The following is a 22,623-nucleotide window of genomic DNA, read 5'->3' on the forward strand; positions in this document are numbered from 1 at the left end:
TTGTGATGTCATCCATTCTGGCACTCTTGAGCACTAGAAGTGTGTGTAAAATATTCTGCAGGTGTAAGGTATGCAGCATTTTGTAGAAGAAGTTGACACGAATGGCACCATGAGTGAGGGGTTAAATGCACTAACTGTAATTCATTGGCTTGGGTTTGATTCCAGCTACTACCATTCATTTTTTTTCATTTTTTATTCCTTGCAATATTAAACTATTAATTATAAAATTTTAATATATTTAAATAGTTCACCTTATATACATAAAATTAACTTATTCAGTTTAGTTACAGTCATTGCCACTATTACGTCAAGAGGCTGTAGATGTTGGTAAAAAAAAAGTGAGTAATAGACGAAATTTAGTATGAAAACTTTTTCTGCACATGATCTGCCCTTTTCCAGTACATCTTGGAGGAGAAAGTAAGACTTCAAGAGTGAGGTAGATCGACCCAAATGTAAATCAAACAAGAGTGTGTGGTATGACACTCCTTGATTTGGTTCAAGCTGTGTAAGTAGCAGCAGATAGATGCCCCTTTCAAGATCCTAGAACATTTCTCCAGTAGCCGAGTGGTCAAGAAAACCAATTGGCAATCCCTCTGCTCGGGTTCAGTTTCAGCTGCTACCATTTTTTTTTTTTTTTTTTTTTATTCCATTTCTTGCAATGTTAAATTATTAATTATAAAATTTAAATATGTTTCAATCGTTCAATTTATATACATAAAATTAATAAATTCAATTTGGTTACAGTTACTACCCTTGTAAGTCAAAAGGCTACACATCACCACATTGTAGCACATTGGTAAAATTTTGCACGAGCTGTCACTGACAGCACCCATAAATGGATAAGCAATTTGATTCCTCCTTTACCACATGCTCTACCCTCTCGAATAATGTGATACCATTCAGTGAAGAATTAGAATAGGGCTTAAGCCAAGTGTCAGAGACTGCAACCCAACTCTCTCTGCAGAGACACTCTTTTCATGGCTGATCTAGCATTCAATTGAAGGATTTTATACATCATTCTCTTGAGATAGAACAGTTGTTATCATTTGATATATTAAGGCGTAGCTGAACGAGGAAATTGAAGTTCAATTATAATTTCCATAATTAAATTCAAAAGTTTTTGGGGTTTGCAGAATTTCATGGCTCATTCCGTTTTCTCTGTGGGAGTCTTTATTGTGTTAAAAAAAACGATGTTGACGATGGTATGGGTTATTGACAATAGGATGCAAGGGGAGCATGTTCAGGTGCACAGGTGCAGGGACCTTTCACTGTGGGACAGAGGGGGAGTGAACAACGGAGCATAATTGTCGGAGGTAGGTAACCTTGTGGTACGTTTTGTGAAGGCACGGAAATGCATTTTTGTCATCACATGATGGCGCTCTTCATACTGCTTTCACATATGAACAGCAATTTGCTAAGCTTTTGGCTTCCCTGAATGTTATTCTCTGCTTATGCCGTGGCATAGTCAGGCAATCTTTGTGAGTCCAAAGTCACTACAAATGTTTTATATGTAATAAATGAGATCTCGCCATTTTTATTTAGCTTCTTTGTCATATGTATCACTGCAAATGCTGGAATAGGAGCTGTTACAGCATTCAATACATATCTTCACTAAGATGAGTGCCTACGGTCCTGACACTGAATTATGTTGTTAGGTATGTATCCTTCATCTAACACTGAAGTTGAGGAGTCAGTGCAAATGACAGCCATGCAGAGGATCCGAGTTCAATTTCCAGTACTAATAAAATGGGAGGACTGGAATGGGATCCACTCAGCCTTGTGATGTCAACTGAACTTGAGTGAGAAGTAGCAGCTCTGAGGTCTGCAAAGCCGACAATGGCCAGGAGAGCGGTGTGCTGACCCCAGGCCCTTCCATACTGCAGTCAAATGATGCCACTGGCTGAAGACAATACATGGCCAGTCAGTCCTGACCGGCCCATGTGTCACCAGAGCAGCAGAGCTATGTACACTGCAAGTTTCATGCCAAAAACAGTGCTGAGTCCACCAACAAGTTGGATGCCTTTGGCATGGTTAATTTGATCTTTATCCTGTTTCTTCCCATTGAGATTATGTTCTGAACATCCCTTCTACATTGTGGATTTGCTGAGCACACAATTTTCCCTAGTTGCATGGAGTAAAGGTTTCCTGTATTTCCATTGTGACCATTAATGTACATGATAATAAAGGGCCAACATCATCTCTGTAATGATTACTTTTGTTTGCTTCATAAGGCATCACCCACATCTATCCCCCAGTAACAGTATTATTCACTACAGTGGCAGTGCTCACTTCTTTAATTCCATTACTAGACACAGACTATTCTGCTCACAACTTCTGCTGGGTGAGAGATTGAAGTGCAGAGCTTGCACCCTCATCTGTTTGTCCCCTGGAGCTGGTTGCCATAATTACTGCATGCTTGTAACCCCCCTCTTCTTCTTTGTTATGTTGTAATGCCTGCTTTTGCACTGAGATGATGGCTGCAGTTTTCATTTCCATATTTATGTCATAAGCTGATTCACTGAGATTATCCACAGCTTCTCAACGTGCAGAGTGTAACGTCTGTATGTCCTGTGTCGTTTGCTGTTGTGTTGGCTCATGTAAAGGAGGCTCCCTGCCTTCTCCATACATACATCAAAAAAAGTTTTGCATCACCTCGGTTCCAAGAGTTGCGGAACCTGTGCAGGAAACTGGAACAGTGGTCAACATAAACATCATTTCCACCCTCATGAAAACCACACATTGCAGGTTGTACCACCATACAGTGTGACTTTCAGAGGTGGTGGTCCAGATTACTGTACACAACAGGTACCTCTGACACCCAGTAGCACATCCTCTTGCATTGATGCATGCCTGTATTCATCGTGGCATACTATCCACAAGTTCATCAAGGCACTGTTGGTCCAGATGGGACCACTTCTCAATGGCGATTCAGCGTAGATCACTCAGAGGGGTTGAAGGGTCACGTCATCCATAAACAGCCCTTTTCAATCTATCGCAGGCATGTTCAATAGGGTTCATGTCTGGAGAACATCCTTGCCACTCTAGTTGAGCAATGTTGTTATCCTGAAGGAAGTATTCACAACATGTGCACAATGAGGTCACGAATTGTCATCCATAAAGACGAATTCCTCGCCAATATGCTGCTGATATGGTTGCACTATCGGTCAGAGGACGGCATCCACGTATCGTACAGCCATTACAGTGCCTTCCATGACCACCAGCAGCGTACATCAGCCCCACATTATGCCACCCCAAAACAGCAGGGAACCTCCATCTTGTTGCACTCGCTGAACAGTATGTCTATGGTGTTCAGCTCTGACGACTGAAGAAGTATGTGACACTCATCAGTGAAGAGAATGTGATGCCAATCCTGAGCGGTCCTTCCGGCATGTTGTTGGACCGATCTGCACCGCGCTGCATGGTGTCATGGTTGCAAAGATGGACCTCGCCATGGACGTCGGCAGTGAAGTTGTGCATCATGCAGCCTATTGTGCACAGTTTGAGTCATAACATGACATCCTGTGGCTGCACGAAAAGCATTATTCAACATGGTGGCATTGCTGTCAGGGTTTCTCTGAGCCATAATCTGTAAGTAGCCCTTGGACGGCCTGAGCAAGGCATGTCATCGACATTTCCTGTCTCACTGTATCTCCTCCATGTCAGAACAACATTGTTTTGGTTCACTATGAGACACGTGCACACTTCCCTTGTTGAAAGCCCTTCCTGGTACAAAGTAACAATGCAGAAACAATTGAACCGCGGTATTGACCGTCTAGGCAGGGTTGAACTACAGACAACATGAGCCATGTACCTCCTTCCTGGTGGAATGACTGGAACTGATCGGCTGTTGGACTCCCTCCATCTAATAAGTGCTGCTCATTCATGGTTGTTTACATCTTTAGAGAGACAAAGTGGACTGGGGAAAAACTGTTAGTAGGATAAGTTTGGTACTTTTATGGCTTTAATGTGTGTGTGTGGTTTGAGGTTTTCGGGCGCTTAACAGCATGGTCATCAGCGCCCAAATTCATAGAAACAGGAACACATGCGGTGAAGGGATGAAGACGGACAGCGAACAAGGAGAATGGCTAAAAGACACAGACCTGACGCAGTACCAAATCCTCACATACAGAGGCAAAACAAGAGGAGAAGAAACGCACTAAAAAAGGAAAGGAAACATAAGGAAAAGAGAACAGAAATCGAAGTGAAACAAGTAGGTAATCGTGACTGGCGGACATCTTATCTAAAACCTGGGTGAGCCAGTCACCCAGCAGCACATTAAAATCCTCTCCCTAAAATCCGAAGCAACAAATTGGACAGGACACAAAACCGTAAGACCTTAACCACAGTCATTGCGTCGTCTTTCAAAATAGAGGGCAAATCCGGTGGCAAGGAAACCACCACCCTCTGGTCAGAGAATAAAGGACAGTCAAGTAAAATGTGGTGGACAGTAATCTGGCCGCCACAAGCACTGCAGATTGGGGGGTCCTCCCGCCGGAGTAAAAAACCACGGGTTAAGGGACTGTGCCCGATGCGGAGGCGAGTGAGGAGAACCTCATCCCGCCTGCATGACTGGTAGGACGTACGCCATGGCCGCATGGTGGCCTTGACCAGACACAGCTTATTTTCACCGACTGCCAGCCACTCCTCTTCCCATTGACACATAACACAAAAACGCAAAAGGGAGGTAACAGCATGGAGGTGGACGGCACATTCAACAACGTGAGGGAGGGAACATGCATCTTTGGCAGCCACATCCGCCAGTTCGTTTCCCCTAATACCCACATGCCCCGGCACCCAGCAGAAAGAAACCTCCTTCCCCTGCCATTGCAGGTGGAGTAGGGCATCATGGATGTTCTGGACGACCGTATCTGCTGGGTACAAGTGTTGCATGGTCTGAAGGGCACTCAGGGAGTCAGAACAGATGAGAAACTTAAGACTGGGAACACATCTCATCTGCTCCAATGCCCGCAAGATTGCAAACAATTCGGCATCAAAGATGGTAAACGCCGCAGGAAGCCGTAACTTGACGACTCGATCAGGGAAAACAACAGCACAACCAACAGAGTCCCCCTGTTTAGAGCCATCCGTAAATACTGGTACATGGTCGGGTTGCGGGTTTAAAATATCGTAAAATAAGGAGGTAAAAACAAACGCAGGAGTGCAGCTCCTCTGATACTTTGACAAGTCTAAAAGGACGCTGGGCCTCTGGAGCAACAAGGGAGGCAGGCGGGTAAAACCCTGGTGTTGGAGTGCCACACACTCCACACCAAGGGACTCGAGCAAATGCTTGGCACGAATCCCAAATGGTCTCTTTGCCCCAGAACGACTGGAAAAGAGACATTCCATAGGCGGTCGGGCAACGGTAGGGTACGCAGGGGAGGTAGGACAGGCAAGGAATTGACACACCCGTCGCACCATGAGGAGTTTCCGCCGGATGGCGAGCGGTGGTTCCCCTGCCTCAGCACACAGGCACTACGAACTGTGACCTCTCTGCGAGGAAATCATGAATCCAGTCACACAACTGAGACGATGCTCCATATGCATGCAACTTGATTAATAGTCGCTTGTGAGGAACGGTATCGAAAGCCTTCTGGAAATCTAGGAATATGGAATCGATCTGAGATCTCTTATCGACAGCACTCATTACTTCATGGGAATAAAGAGCTAGCTGTGTTGCACAAGAACGATATTTTCTGAATCCGTGTTGGTTATGTATCAATAAGTCATTTTCTTCAAGATGATTCATAATGTTCAAGTACAGTAAATGCTCCAAAATCCTACTGCAAATTGAGGTCAGTGATGTGGGTCTGTAATTCAGTGGGTTACTCCTATTTCCTTTCTTGAATGTTGGTGTGAACTGTGCTACTTCTCAGTCTTTAGGAACAGACCTTTCGTCAAGTGATCGGTTGTATATAATTGCTAAGAAAGGCGTGTCTGCATACTCTGAAAGGAACCTGATTGGTATACCATCTGGACCGGAAGACTTGCCTTTCTAAAGGGATTTGAGTTGTTTAGCAACACCTGAGATATCTACTTTTATGTCACTCACACTAACAGCTGTTCTGGTTTCGAATTCTGGAATATTTACTTCCTTTTCTTTCGTGAAGGAATTACGGAAAACTGTATTTAGTACCTCCGCTTTAGTGGCACTATCATCTGTAACATTTCCATCGCTATCGCGCAGTGATGGTATTGACTGTTTTTTGCCGCTGGTGTGCTTTACATACGACCAGAATCTCTTTGGGTTTTCTACCACATTTTGAGACAATGTTTCATTGTGGAAACTATTAAAAGCATCTCGCATTGACTTCCAGGCCACGACTCGGCGCCACTGTTCTCCGTGTCAAAGGTAGACATGACTGTTAGGTAGGTGGCCATAATGTTCTGGCTGATCAGAGTACGACGCATCGTACAAACAACCGACCACCAGAAGGGGTGTGGCCAATTTAATTCTAAATCAATTGCTTATTACGAGGGCAGTTCAATAAGTAATGCAACACATTTTTTTTCTGAAACAGGGGTTGTTTTATTCAGCATTGAAATACACCAGGTTATTCCCCAATCTTTTAGCTACTCAACACTATTTTTCAACGTAATCTCCATTAAATGCTACGGCCTTACTCCACCTCGAAATGAGGGCCTGTATGCCTGCACGGTACCATTCCACTGGTCGATGTCGGAGCCAACGTCGTACTGCATCAATAACTTCTTCATCATCCACGTAGTGCCTCCCACGGATTGCGTCCTTCATTGGGCGAAACATATGGAAATCCGACGGTGCGAGATCGGGGCTGTAGGGTGCATGAGGAAGAACAGTCCACTGAAGTTTTGTGAGCTCCTCTCGGGTGCGAAGACTTGTGTGCGGGAACAAACCTTTGAATATCCCAACTGGTGAACAATTGTGACAGCACTACCAACAGAGATGTCAAGTTGAGCACTGAGTTGTTTGATGGTGATCCGTCGATCATCTCGAACGAGTGTGTTCGCACGCTCCGCCATTGCAGGAGTCACAGCTGTGCACGGCCGGCCCACACGCGGGAGATCAGACAGTCTTGCTTGACCTTGCGTCGATGATGACACACGCTTTGCCCAACGACTCACCGTGCTTTTGTCCACTGCCAGATCACCGTAGATATTCTGCAAGCGCCTATGAATATCTGAGATGCCCTGGTTTTCCGCCAAAAGAAACTCGATCACTGCCCGTTGTTTGCAACGCACATCCGTTACAGAGGCCATTTTAACAGCTCCGTACAGCGCTGCCACCTGTCGGAAGTCAATGAAACTATACGAGACGAAGAGGGAATGTTTGAAAATATTCCACAAGAAATTTCCGGTTTTTTCAACCAAAATTGGCAGAGAAAAAAAATGTGTTGCATTACTTATTGAACTGCCCTCGTAGAATATCAGATTACCAAAACACGATTAAACGACTATATACGCACCGGGAACTTACGAAATACTTTTTCCAAGTAAAAGTAAGCCACTGAGAGGTGAAAAGCAAACTACAGGCTCAGGAATCGCATTTTATAATCTCAGTTAATTGTCGCTGAATACACTCATACTATGACAGAACTAAGGTACAGTAAAAGCGAACAGCTGCTGTCTGACTGCTACAAAAATGAATAAATGACTCTGGTTGTATTTCACTATGCTAGTAATAATGCAGTTTTACATGTAAGTTGCTGTTATTCACTAGCTACACACTTACTGTGGTGAGTAATGATAGCTGTATGACACTGTGATTTTTAGCGTAAGTTTGTGAAACGGAATTGTAGTAATTTTTGGACGGGACAAAAGAATCGACCTTCCATAAGGAATGGAATTTATCTGATAGGTGAGTAACCAAATGTGTACGAATTTTTGTGTAATATGTATGAGATAGAGAAGATGCCACCTCAACTTCAACTCAGAGAAAGAAGAGTAATATTAGCCAAAGATTAAATTGTAGTGTTCTCGGAGATGTGACTGAATGAATGAATAATGCAATGGCAAACATCTATGAAAACAGAAATTTAAAGATGTGCAAAGTAATAGAATATCTATGTATAATCAAGAGTGAAGCCTTAGTTGTGAACTTTCAAGCACTGTTTAATTCACAATATTTGTAGGAAAATATTTTATTGGTATTCCCTAGATTAAGATGTGCTTTTCAACTTGTGAGAAATAGAGTAAGATATTAAGTGCTATGTAAACCATTTAACTAATTTCGGATAGAGTGCGAAGTTTTGAGTAGCACATGCCAATAGGAGTATTTTTCTTATATCCATGAATTTTACTAAATATGTAATTAGTAAATGAGTAGCCTTACACAAAAATAGTTATTAACACGTTATCTGATCTATCAGTAAATGAAGGAACAAAGTTGTGGCTTTAAAATGCCAGCTGGAGATAACCCAGTACATAAGAAATGTACGAGGGTCATTCAATAATTAAAGAGACAAATTGGTCTGCGGAAAGACTGTTAGAAGGGCAAGTTTGGTACTTTTATGGCTTTAAGTTGGCATCACTGGGATGAGCCCTGATCAGCTGATGTATCGACATTGTTTTGTTTATAACCTCAAAAATACATTTCAAGATGGCAAGTCCACTTCAAACGTCCACATTAGTTGAACAGCGTTCTGTTATTTGTTTTTTACTTGTTGAAGGCGAGAAACCAGTGAGTATATACTGTAGAATGTCTAAAGTTTATAGTGAAGGTTGTATGAATTGTGCAAATTTTTAAAAGTGGGTAGAGCAGTTCAAAATTATCACAACTCAGTGACTGACAAACACTGTTCTCGACAAGTTGCAGTTTCAACACCCTCACTTGAAAGTCAAATCGATATTACTTGTGCCAGCAGCCATGTGACTGTCGAAATGACAGTTGATAAGGTTCAAGTTAGTACGGGTACAGTTCATAACATTATCTGTAACAAGCTTAAGTAACACAAAACATGTGCAAGATAGGCCCCAAAGGAGTTGACCTGGCTACACAAGGAAATAAGATTGAGAGTGTGCACAGAGCTAAAGGAATGTTATGAAAGAAGTCAGCACTTCCTCAACAAAATTTTAACTTGTGATGAAACTTAGGTTCACTATTATGAGACAGTATCAAAAAGACAAAGCATGGGGTGGAAGTGCACCTACTCACCTGTCACGAAAAAAATCAAAACCCAAGCATCAGCAGGAAAAGTCATATAGACGGTGTTTTGGGACGCTGAAGGTTTAGTTTTTTATGATTATCTCGAAGAGCAGTGTACAATGAACAGCCAATACTACTCAGATTTGCTTTTAAACTAGGTGAAGCCAGCCATGAGAGAGAGATGTTGTGGATCTCAGAGGAGAGGTGTGATTCTCCAGCAACACAACTCATGTCCTCACATTGCTCAACTAACCCGTGAAATCTTCGACAAAATGGGGTGGGAAGTACTGCCTCATCCCCCTTATAGTCCTGATTTGGCACTTAGTGATTTCCATTTGTTTGGTGCACTGAAGGAGGTATTACGTGGGAAGATGTTCCAGGACAACGAGGATGTGAAAAAGTTTGTGGGAAATTGGTTCAAACATCAAGATAAAAGTTCTTTGTAGCCGGAAAAAAAAAGCCTGTAGCCCATTGGAACAAGTTCATAAATGTTCAAGGGGATTATGTTGAAAAGCTGAAAAAGTATTGTTTTGTAAAAATAAACGCTTTTTTCTCCAGACCAATTTGTCTCTTTAATTGTTGAATGACCTTCATAATTTGCTACATAGATTTCTGCACCACTGAAAATACAATAAGTAATATTGCTGTGCTGACGCAGCAGCTTTGTTGGATGTATGAATTCCAGCACTATTGCCTTAACCTATTCAGTAAAATATAAATCATGATGGCTGTTAGGTAATCTGGACCCTGCTCTTTCAGAATGAACGTCCATGGCTTAAATACTTCTCTCAGTGAGTGCTGTGTCGTCCACACAAGACACAGCCAGGGCAAAAGCACCACAGGTGGAAAGATGCAAGCTGGTGCCAGTGTCATTTCCATCAGCTCCATGGGCAGTGCTGGGGATGAAGATATTGACTTTGCCTCAGCCAACTGCTGGCCAAGTACAATCCACCAATGACCGGATAGCAACAGAAAAAAGCCTCCTTGGAAGATAGAAGAGCAGCTCCTATCCACTTGGTTATAGATCATCGTCCAGGGCTGATTTAGGGAACATCGTTTACTGAACTCTTAGAAGTGAACAGACAGGAGCTGTAAATTGTATTTGCTATGTACTGAGAATTGCACTTAGGCATTGAGGGCCTTTTTTGTGCTATATTACAAGCAATGTTGCAGATTCATATTTCAACTACGTAAGTAAACCATTTTAACTCAATTGTGTGACTCTGTTACTAATTTGTAGAGGTGTTGTAGAACCTTTGTTCATCTATCCTGTTACATGACCCTGGAGCATAGCTGTGTAATAGTGGCAGGGAGAAATTGTCTTTGCGGTGTACTGCACCAGAAGCCATTTCACAAATTCACGAACTCAGCCTACTTTGACAACAGCGGCAACTCGGTCTCCAAAGCAGTAGCGACAAGGCCTTTACAAAAACTGGTGATGAGGGTTTACAAAACCAGCAATGAGGATTTACAAAAGTGAAAATACTGAAGACAAGAAAAAAATAATAATTTAATGAAAAAATGACAAAGACAAAGCAACAAACTGGCTATTCCAGGCAGGGGGGGGGGGGGGGGGGGGGGGACAATATTTCATGTAGGCAGCTCAACAATTGTAAACTAGGTTTTTGACAATTGGTTAGTTCATAAAACAGAAAGTATTTGGTTGCATGTTCCTTGCTCTGAAGGTTTTCTATTCACTGAGACATTGTACTCCACTAAGACTTTATAATAGAGGTGATCTTCAGAAAGAAAATCTTTTCTTTACAAATTTCATCAGACTGGTCTACAATACAGAAAATTTAGTCTTTTTTAAGTTAGTAGTTGTGGTTTAGCCATATATTCACTGTGTAATCACCCTATTTTCACTTGGGAAAATTCTAAATTGGCTTGATGGGTACCAACATTTTTGGTGAAACTGCATTTTTATTTCATTGAGGTTTGTGATAGGCATTCATCACTAGCCTAATATCATTATCATTCAGTACTGGCATAATACTGTTAAGCTATCATAAAACACTTTCCTTGTTGTTACATTTCCTTCAGTGAAATCATGGCTTTCTGGTTTCTTTCCTTATAAAGAAGTCAGCATAATTGCTGGCAATCTACAGTGACAGTATGACAAGGTCCAGATTTATTTATTTATTTTTTACTACTCCCGTAATGTTTGTCTGACAATGCACTTATCCACGAATTCTTAGGCATGGGAACCTTTCCAACAATGCATATATGATCATTCCAGGCAGCATCTTTGTATTTCAATAATAACTCTTAATACACACTTAACTTGATCAGGCTATTGTTATCTGTCATCCTAAGATGCAGTTATAGCTCAGATTAAGGTGGGAGCAGAAAGATTTGTACTCAACATGCCTCTTCATTTCTTAATATTCTCTCGTAATTTGAGATATTTGTCATGTAGGCCAATTTCAAACAAATGAAAAGATGTCTACAGTTCTGGTGCACACTGACATCCCTGCATCACAATACTGCAGCACACTGTATGAGGAGCCAAAACAATAAAGCACAGCCTCTCTCCACTTTGTCAGTGCAGGGATTTCAGTGTGTACTAGAACTGCAGGCATCTACCAGCAAGCCCAAAAAAAAATTACCACTATAACTTTACTTTTTCAAGGTCATAATTAAAAGTTTATGACTACTCCTTGGACATTTAATGTGTTTTTCAGTTAAATACTGGGTAACACTCTGGCAGCATGAGGTTGATCACTATAATTGCATAGAAGCAAAACACTACTCAGAATGAAACTTCATGTGCTGGACCAAGACTCGAACTCGGGACCTTTGCCTTTCACCAGCAAGTGCTCTACCATCTGAACTACCTAAGCACGACTTACGACCCATGCTCACAACTTTAATTCTGCCAGTACCTCATCTCCTACCTTCCAAACTTCACAGCTCTCCTGCAGATCTTGCAAAACTAGCACTCCTGGAAGGAAGGATATTGTGAAGACATCGTTTAGACACAGCCTGGGGGATGTTTCCAGAATCTTTTCATTCTGGACTACTGAGAGTGTTGTCACTGAACATTTTCAATTTAAGTATCTTGAAAATGTATGCACAACATACTTTGAAAAATGGTGTATGCAGAAAGAAAAGTAGTGAGCTATGTGCTACAAAAATATACGAAGTCACTGAAGACAAAATTCACTGCTTGATTTTCTGCTGACTTAACAATGTTGGCCACAAAAGTATACATAGTCACTGAAAACAGAATTCACCACTGGCTTTTCTGCAGCCTAGACAATGTCGGCCTCCTGTGATTGCTGAATAACATGATTTCCATATGCTGCTTGCATCTTCCACTCTGTATCAAAGTGTGTAGGGTTTTGAAATGTTCAGGCAGGTTAAAAGTGTTTGCTATACTGAAACTTCAATCCAGAACTTTGCCTTTTCCAGATAATACTATTTTCCACAATTATTTACGCATATACGAATATTTATCCACCCTCAAATCCCATATTTTGCAATGCCCTCTACCTCTTCCCATACTTCACTTAAGTTCTCATGCATACCATTCTGGACAAGTGCTCCTGGAAGAAAGGATTTTGTGGAGAAATGACTGTGGGCTGCTGTACACAAGGGACAAGAATATCAATTTGTTCAGCACCCTGTTGTAAACTGTCTGACAAGTTAATAACACCAAAAGTTTCACTGATTGGCACCAAACATTTCACTGATGAGTGGACATTTCAAACCAGAAATTAGCGAAAGGTTTGTGTCAGGCATTCTGCAACCTATTCTTTCACCCAATCCAATAATGTGTTCACACATAGCAAAGCTCTTGGCTACAGAAACCTTACAAAATTCTTGAAATACTTCTTCAAATAGATTTACAAGCATGTTTGTTCTACAGTAAAACATGTCCATTAAGAGTTTATGGGGATATGCTGGGTACCAATGTTCTGTTTACCTGCAGTAGATGTAGGGCAGAAGATGAGGTGACATCTTTCAGTCAGAAATTACATACCACAGTTTTCTGGACTGAAACTTCATTCCTTTTCAGCAAGAATAATGTAAGATGGCCTGAATTATAAAAAGATGTACAAGCTAGACACGATCTTCTACAATTTTTTATAGACTTACAATAAGCCTGAGCATAGCTGTACGTATGTCATCCTGAACACAAATTACTTGCAGAATACTGTTTCCACCAACATACTTCAGAATCTTGATGTTACCGTATTATCGGTAGGGCCAACACTCAAATCTAGCTAGTGTGTGGCAATGAACTCCAGCCTTGAAATCTTGGTTGTGGTAACAGGCCACTCTGTAATGTAGCCCAAGGTGTTGGAAGGTGAATGTTGTAAGTTGGTGTTTGCAAAATAAAAGCTGTTGGACAGAATAACCTGGAGTGTAGCCTGTCTATCTTTGAACCATATTGAATACATGCACTCTGCAATACTTAACGTACTTTTCATTTAAAACTAAAGGCTGCCACGTACGTTCAGAAAACCTATATTAGATACTTGATGGTCAAGTAGGCCTATCTCATGAGTATTTTGAAGTGCATTGTGTGCATACATAGTACAGAATTACGAAAAGTAAAGGGGATCCATTACGTAACTTTTCAAAATAATCATTACCGGTGACAATTTTGCCATTTATCAATACTGTTGGCCAGTTATTAAAATAGCAACAATCAACAAAGATATCGCATGCTAGGAACGTGTAGCTCCTATACCGAGTACGAGTAACAAAGCTTCACTCTTACTTAGTCTTTCAGGTACCGTAATAGGCCTACATTGCACTTTTAAGTTACCATTATTTATAAACTTCAGTGCGTTAAATATGGTGTAAATGTTGGCTACTAGATTCATACCGAAATTAAATACAGCTGAACCAGTCGCAACAAGGTAGCTAGACATATCAGTCACAACGCAGGGATCATAGCCGTCATAACGACGCCCAGTGTATTTCATTTGGAGCAAATGTTACCAACAATATCAACGACGAAAATGCATCTTGGGCTTCACACAGATGAACTTGTTATCACACCCATAAATTATCGGACATTGTTGTACCATTAGCTTAATCATATCACAAGCTTTCTAAGTTATGACATGAAAATTCAAATAATTTTGAATCACTATGATCTAGAAAAGTACTGCCAATAAATAATGTGTATCCACAAAACTTTGCGACTACATTCCAGTTCGGTAGTGTTAATTTTGTAATTTGTAACCACTGTTATCACCTTTAACCGTGCTTATTACGCTCGTTAATGGAGTTATGGTAAATTCTGTACTCACCAAGTTTTTACGACATTTATTCGCAAATAATCATTTGCTGGTAGACTTTTGCGTGTAGCCGCAAGCCAAACAAGAGAAAATTTTCCCCCTGCCCTTTGGCATAGTAGATCATAATTGTAAAACATTTTCTACTGCAACTCATGTCACAGCATTCGATCGTACAAGAAGTGAGTTGCCGAACTGTCAACAAACCAAACTGCAATCAAAATGTTGAAAACAAATGCCATCTGAAGCAGAGCAGTTTCTTTTAAATCGACAATGTTATATACAAGGAATATTTTACAATATCCGTCTTTCCAGATATTACCTAACCAGAGAAACAGGATGTCACTTCCTTAACATATCAGCACAACAATGAACAGAACGATGCTGTCAACAAAAAAATGACATACAAATCTCGCGCTTCAGGATGTTATTGGGAATTAAATTGTAAGAACATTAAATCCATAAAAACGTATTTTCAGCAACATCTATAATAAAATCCTTGCACACATTATCTCTCCTAACGTTTTTATTGGATTTTTTGTCGTCAATAACGCGCAGTAATTCCGGCACGATTTTCAGCTGTCGAACCTCTCGACCAAATACTTACAGGCATAGAGAGAGCTACACAAGTTTTCCTAACGTTGAACCTAGTGGAATACGTTTCTATAGTGAAAAATGAACTAATCTTAAAATTACGCTGTAATTGTATTTTGTAAAAACATTACCTTGCAGCAGCTAATACCACGAAAAAGTATTTTCACAACACAGTTGTAATCATCTTTGTAGTTTTAAACTGCGCTGCTTCTACTACGAGATTATTGTTAAAGCGCCTCCTATACGATCATTATCGGGCAATAATATAGAACGTGTAGGGGTGAGACTGAGCGGTTGCGCAGTAGTATTGATTTTATTTATTTGGCCTTCAGCTTCAGTAGTACACAGCTTAGCAACTAACGGTTACAATAAAAATTAGTAATTGTTATAATTTTCATATGGGCATATTTCATGACCGCTAAAATAACTGAACATTGCTTCTTCACTAGTGGGTAAACAAAGAAAAGTTTAATTTTTCCATAGTTCTACGGTCTGATTTTAAAACTGCTTAGTAAAACAAACCTTTTCAGATATCAAACTACTACTCTATCTTTCTTCATCGAAGACTAATGATGCTTGTTGGGAATGGTAACCTAAGCTTGTTAAGTCCTGAGATGAATTTTTCTCTTCGCTGATCGTACATCAGGCAGGAGAAGATTTATTGATTAATGTCCACCACATATGAGTAGTTGCAGTCATAGCTATCAGAATTCGTTAAGTTGTTGACGCAATAAATAAGGAAAGCTGCATCGCTTAAATCTCATCCTCGGGATTGTAGAAATAACTGTGCGGTGCACAGATAAGTCGTGAAACCACGGAAAGATGGGTATGTGGGATTGTAACCCACTATAATATTTTCATTTATTTACGGATGATGTTTCCCATTCCTTTTCACTGGGAACTCAATTCAATTTTCACTTGATGTATGCTATCGGTGAAAGATAACTGGACAGCAGTTTGTTTGGCCAACTGGTCAACAGTTTCGTTATGCACAATGCCTTTGTGAGCTTTAATTCTATGTTTAACTTTATGTACCAGTAAGTGTGTGCTCTCATAATTATCTCATAGTTCAGTTTTCTGTAGTTTCAAAGCCGTTACTTCGCAATTCGCAGACTCAAATTTCTAACCTCTATTGGCAGGGTTGTCTAACTGCCGGAGGTTGAAACACTTTGTCGCGTGTTACTGTATAGACTTGGCACAGTTTCTATGTTTCGATATACAGTGTATCGATACGTGGAACTGTTTCAGCGTTTCGAAACTGCTGTATTTCACTGTTTCGAAACAGTGGTGTTTCATTCCGCTCTGTTTCGGATAACGGGACCAGATTCGATCTCGAGCCAGCCACAGAAACTGTATCGTTGTTTCAAAATAACGCTGTTTCAGTCCACTTGTGCTTGGAACAAACTAATTTTATCGAAACAGTGATGTTTCATTTCGCTTTGTCTCGGACTAGATTCGGGCACGGCACACATACGGAAATACGTTTAATACACTACTTCATCAAACTCTTTCAAGAGTGTCGAAATCTTTTTGACACACAAGAGCATGAAGCTTAAGATTTCCGAAAATAAAGCTTCGTTTCTAATTGACTGCTCTATTCCGAAATACGCTCAATAAACACTAACAAACAATAAAATAAAGCACACTATTCGCATTCAAAATAATGAAAGTGTGAAAAACATTCAGTTAAATTACATATCTCCTATAACATATGTATCTCTGTTCATGTATAGTAATTACATTAATAAACGCAAGTAAACCTACAACATTTTTAATTAAAAAAGGTGTAGAGTGGCAGTTTTTAGACATATGCGTAAATTGGATGTACTTTCAAGCAATGTGATTGACGTATCATTGATAATGTAATGGTGAAATGAAGAGGGCTGGGAAGCATGGTGGTAATGATTTGAAACACCTTGAGGGACAAAAATTTGTTTCTCTTATATTTTTTATTTTTTCGAATTATGTGGCTTTATTCATGAGTCTATAGTCAATGTGCCTATTCTTCACAACGATTTCTTTTGTGTGCATGGATATTAGCAGGCCGGGTATACATTATCCATACTAGCGAAATGTGGGAATCCCAGTAGCGTATCCATTGTTTCTGCAATTTGTTCCCGCCACCAGTACTGTTCGTGTTGGTTCTTCTGTGTTCAGCTATGGTATTACGAAGCCCAGTGTGGGATTATTTTATGAAGATAAATCCTGAGAAAATTAAATGTAACTTGTGCTCGGCAGTGTTGTCATTTGAAAGTAGTTCAACTTCTTGCTTAAACAGACACTTGCGATATAAGCATCCAACATTTAAGTGAAACTCGTTCAATTTTTATGAATCTGAGCAGTGACAAAGCCAGTTAAGTTTCCACAGTAACTGTTCAGGAATCTGCCATTTCAGTGCCTGTCTGTCAAGATGAACAATATGTGCAAGAAATACCCATCACTTCCACCAGTTCAGTTCTGGGTAGGTGTGGTAGACAAGCAAAGATTACTGGATTTGCATCAAGACTAGTGCCTTCATCCAAACGACCCAAAATAGAAAAACAGATTTTAAAACTTGCTGTTAAAGGATACCTTCCATTTAATGTAGTTGAGAGTGTAGAGTTTAGAAAAATGACTTATTTATTAAATGAAAACTATGTACCTCCCAGTAGCAAAAACACTCTCCCACAGTTTACTCTCTCAAGTGTTCGACAGCACACTAGTACGAGTAAGATCTGCAGTGCAAGCTGCATCCTACATCTGCAAACAACTGATGGATGGACATCTGTGAAAAATGAGAATTATATTGCAGTGACTGCTCACTTCATTGATGAAAACTGCAATCTGAACTCATATTTTGTTATCTAGCTTTATATTCGATGACAAGCATACAGCAGAAAACATTCCCAGTGAATTACAAAATGTGACTTCAACTTGGGGTGTTACCAATAAAATTTTAGCTTCCACTACAGATAATGCACCTGATATTGTGAAGGCAGTGATGCTGTGCAAATGGTGGCATGTACCTTGTTTTGCACATACACTGAATTTAATTGTGCAAGCAAGCCTTGAACCAATTACAGACACAACGGCAAAAATGAAGTCAATAGTGGAATTTTTCAAGAAAAGTCCTCAAGCACTTGAGAAATTACACACTATTCAGAAGCAAATGGGCTTCCCTATTTTAACACCAAAACAAGATTGCCCTACGAAATGGAATTCCATGTATGAAATTTTTGACAGGCTTTTGAAAATTAAAGAGCTTTGATTGTATTTTGTTTAGTCCACTAAATTGTTCATGTAGCTACCTTATAAGAACATTTTTATCATATTTGTTGCACAGAGAAGACACGTTTTTGCCCACCATTCAGTGAGTTTTATTTTTTTTGAGTATGTTATTTATTCATTTTTGTGTCTGAGAATAATTATCTGCTTTGTGTATGTATATGTTTGTGTGTTTATTTTTGTAAACGTGCTGTGTTTGGTTATGACACTATAGGCATCTTGATACTTGTATAGGCCGGCCAGAGTGGCCGAGCGGTTCTAGGCGCTACAGTCTGGAACCGCGGGACCGTTACGGTCGCAGATTCGAATCCTGCCTCGGGCATGGATGTGTGTGATGTCTTTAGGTTAGTTAGGTTTAAGTAGTTCTAAGTTCTAGGGGACTGATGACCTCAGAAGTTAAGTCCCATAATGCTCAGAGCCATTTGAACCATTTGAACTTGTATAAGATAAATAATTCTCAGGCAAATCAACAATGGTACTTCGATACTTTTGTTTTTGTTGTTCAGATATTGTGATAAAATTGCATTTCAACAGCAACATAACTCCATCTCTGATTTCCTGGGGAGTTTATAATAAAATGGTAATACATCTGCTTGCTGTGAGTACTTGAGGGAACTCCATGTACCTGTACCTCAAACAAACTTCTTTATCAAGAACTATGAGTGGCGTAAAGGCAGATCTGCCATGATATAGGTGTCACAAAGGCATTACACTGTATGAATTGCTTTAAATTTTGATCTGGATTTTATACTTCAAAGAAACATACCTATCTCTGCATTTCAGTTACCTTGAAATGTTTTCCAATTCTATCAAGTGTACTTACTACGAGATGTATCCAGCTAACTGATGAACGTTTGGTGAAAAACTGCCATACTTGACCATCGTGCTATATCCTCCAGTCTGTTACGGTAATTTTTTGATCTGTGTGCATCAGTCACTTTGCATCCTGCTCTGTGTGACAAACAATGGAAAATTTAACTATGAGTAGTTAAAGTGTGAGTGGCACACTCATAAATGTTAATTCAGTGCCTCGCTTCCCAGAATGTTATCTCAATAAATTATCTCATGATATGCCTTTTCAAAAGCACATACAGATTATCACTCATAAAACCTATCAAAATTATGCACTAGAATACAGGGAAACGAGTTTGGCAAACTCTGTTTTGTCAAACATATTTAACCTGACCTCGGCCAATTGGAAAGTATGAAAGTCACATGACATGAAAGCAGCGCATTTTCTACAGGAAATATGGAACTGCAAAGACACCTAAGTGAACGTTTCATACTTTCTGCGATATGATTGGCGGTCTCGCACCACATTTGTGTTTTTATGACAATATTTATGCAGTAAACACTCAAGATGATATAATGTGAAGGCCTATACTATTACAAAACACAAACTGTTTCACTGTTTCGAAACAGCGTTTCGAAACATTGCATTGTACTGTTTCATTTGTTTCGAAACAGTTATGTGTTTCAGTTTGCCCATCTCTAGTATGTATGATAAGGACTAAATCTGTCAAAGTGCAAGTGATTTTCAGAAAAAAATACCTAAAACTCCTACAAAGTGTTTCAGTATAGACTTTTGAGGAATAAACCCTGTCCCCCACAAAATGGAAAGCTAACTTTACCTAACAAATAAAACTGTGCATTATTAGCTAAATATTTCAAGATATAATTATACTGCGATGTACCAAAAGAGATACTTCCAACCGCAACTGCTGATATGAAATTTGCAGAAGCAGTGCCACCAGATAAGAAGGAACTTCTATAAAAAATTTATGACACGAAACTCATCAAAGCGCAGGTGAAGGTGGCATATGCTGCAGAATTGTAAAAACTGGCCTATGGAAATCTAATATTGACGTTAAAACGAACAATGCACACTTTACAACCAACATAAGAAACTCCAGACGATTGGAAGTGCACATTAATTCACCCTTTACATAAGAAAGGAGATAAAACTGATGTTAACAACTACAGAGAAATGACATCACTATTTCCAGTTACATACAACATCCTTTTTAAAGCTCTACGTAATAGGCTAGAGAACGAGAAAGAAGACAAAATTAGAGAGTATTGAGGTATATTTTAGAAGAGAAAGATATGTGCGCAGTAGAACATGTGTCTTAATCTCATACTCCAAGACGTATTATCAAGACAAATACCCTATGCCACTGTGATTGTGAGCTTCAGAAAAGTATATGACTCTCTTGACAGAATACTTTTATTGTAAATAGTGGAAGAATTTGGCGTGGCTAATAAAATAAGGAACATAATACAGTGAACACTAATAAACAGTAAATCTGGAGTTAATATTTTTAGGTGAGATATCGGACACTTTTGATGTGTATTAGACAAAGAGTTAATCTGTCCCTTATTTTGCGTAACTATTGTGGTCATCAAAAGGTGATCTGAGAATGGGAAGAGAAACTCAGGAAGAATTGTGTAGGTGATGAGATGGAATTGGGTATAAAAACAACAATCGTAGACTTCAGAGTTTTGCTTTTGCTGATGACCTTGCAACACTGCTCAGATGTAGCAATGGCAACAAGAAAAACCAACATGTTGAAAAGAAATACCGAAAAATGGGCCTTCAAATATCTTACACAAGATCTTATATGATAAACATAAGAGATGCTCCAAATTTCATGAATATAGTTTATGGAAAAATTAAGAGTCAATAAATTTAAATTTCTTGCTAATGTATAGAAAAAATACCTATGAGGAAGTCGTTAAGAAATTTCAATCAAGGAATTGGCTTTTCAGTTAACTAAAGACATGTGTAATAAGAGCTCTATCTCCTCTCAAGAAAGGTTACAGCACTATGATACAGTAATAAACTCAGAATGTTTATATGCAGCCAAATGCCTGGGTTTGACTAAAACACAAGTAGGAAACATGGAAAAGAAAGAGGGGAAAATCATAAGAAAATAACTGGGTCAGCAAAACACAATGAGGAATACAGAAACAGTAGTAATAAAGATCTGTAAAACTGTACAACAAAATATAATGATGAGAAAAGGTAGAGTGATGTTCTATGGCCACCTGGTTCCGATGAATGAAAACAGATACGCAAGAGAAGTTTTGGCCTGTAAATCAGAAAAGTTCTCCCTGGTGCAAGTGACTTCAAGAAATCGGAAGTGATCTGAGAGAGATGAAGATTGAAGTAAATTTCTGAACAGAGATACGTTTTGAACGAAGGTTTTAGATTATCAGCTCCAGATAAATCCAAAAAAGAAAACTGAAACAAAGTAATCAGAAGTTCATAAATGGTAGCAGTTTAATAAGATGAAAAACTATTGCAAAAACCTGAGAAGTAGGTATTTATGTGGTCCATAGGAGTGAAGAAGGAAACATGTATTTACTGGCAAGTCAGCTTCGATCGATTTTGTTGGGGTTTGCTGCAGTCAATCTGAATTTCGTTGACTCATGTGAGCACAGTTTCCAGTTCGTAATTATGGCTATTATTCGTTCCAGCCCACTGATTCACATTTCTAAGGCCAGTAGTCTTCATTCAAGAATACTTTACTCTTTAGCGAGCATCATTATAATTTCCATTTTAGATACCAGCACACAATGTAGGTTTGTTGGTACATCAACCTGGACTGCTTGTTTCTTTCTTAATCTAGTGGTCACTGGACTCATATTCCTAAGCTTTATTTCAAAACCATTATACACCCTAACACTTCAACAGTATTCGCTTTTTATATTTAGTGCAAAGGACATCCCTTAATAACACTTTTTTACGAACACCATAATAACACACAGTTCTACTTTAGTTGACACCATCTTTCAACAATCTCAAAACACTCTGTTTAAGTGTTATGTTCAATTTTAATAGGTGGTCTTTTCAAAAGAACAAGAAAATGTGGAAACATATAGTAGTTGCAGTAGAAAGAAATTCATTCAATAAAAATTTTAAATATCCCTTTGTTCTAAATTTGATGCAATCTACCCATTAGGCCTAATGACTGACGAATAATTAATAAGATGATGGACTCGTATTCATGAGGATGGAGGAAATCAAATTTTATCTTCTTTTATATGTATCCATCACTAATGAAGTCAATGGAATATAAAATAGCTCAAACTCGTACTTTAAATTTGTGGAGAAGAGAAGGGAAGGAAAATGAGACATTATCTCCCATTTATGACATAAGCTCAGATTGACAAGGATGAACCAGGATGTTAACTGCCTTTTGAAACAATCGGTATGACATTTGTATATTGTGGTCTATGGAAATTATGGAAAAGCTAAATTATAATAGTTCTGTAACATGTACACATTGCTGATAGATATGGATCACAACAATGTAGCCATCCATATCCAGAAATGTAAGATGTTAAGATCAGTTGATGGGACAGCTCATGTTACTGCACCATCGGAAT

General features: G+C 39.4%; 1 protein-coding gene across 3 annotated transcripts in view; it reads right to left on the minus strand.

Annotated features, from left to right (window-relative positions):
- The window catches only part of LOC126465494 (meiotic recombination protein REC8 homolog), a 412,324-nt gene extending 397,507 nt beyond the window's left edge, over window positions 1-14,817 (minus strand). Inside the window, exons 1-2 of one of the 3 annotated variants that reach the window (XM_050096310.1) lie at window positions 14,696-14,817; window positions 14,389-14,568 (exon numbers count right to left, since the gene is read on the minus strand). In XM_050096310.1, coding sequence (XP_049952267.1) covers window positions 14,389-14,513 — 125 coding nt within the window. In that variant the 5' untranslated portion in view covers window positions 14,514-14,568; window positions 14,696-14,817. Of the gene's footprint in view, window positions 1-13,958; window positions 14,021-14,388; window positions 14,569-14,695 lie in introns of those variants that run through there. The other 2 variants (XR_007585976.1, XR_007585977.1) reach the window with 2 other exon arrangements.
- Window positions 14,818-22,623: the final 7,806 nt, after the last annotated feature.

Source organism: Schistocerca serialis, chromosome 1, assembly GCF_023864345.2.
Source record: "Schistocerca serialis cubense isolate TAMUIC-IGC-003099 chromosome 1, iqSchSeri2.2, whole genome shotgun sequence".
NCBI classification, from domain to species: Eukaryota; Metazoa; Arthropoda; class Insecta; order Orthoptera; family Acrididae; genus Schistocerca; species Schistocerca serialis.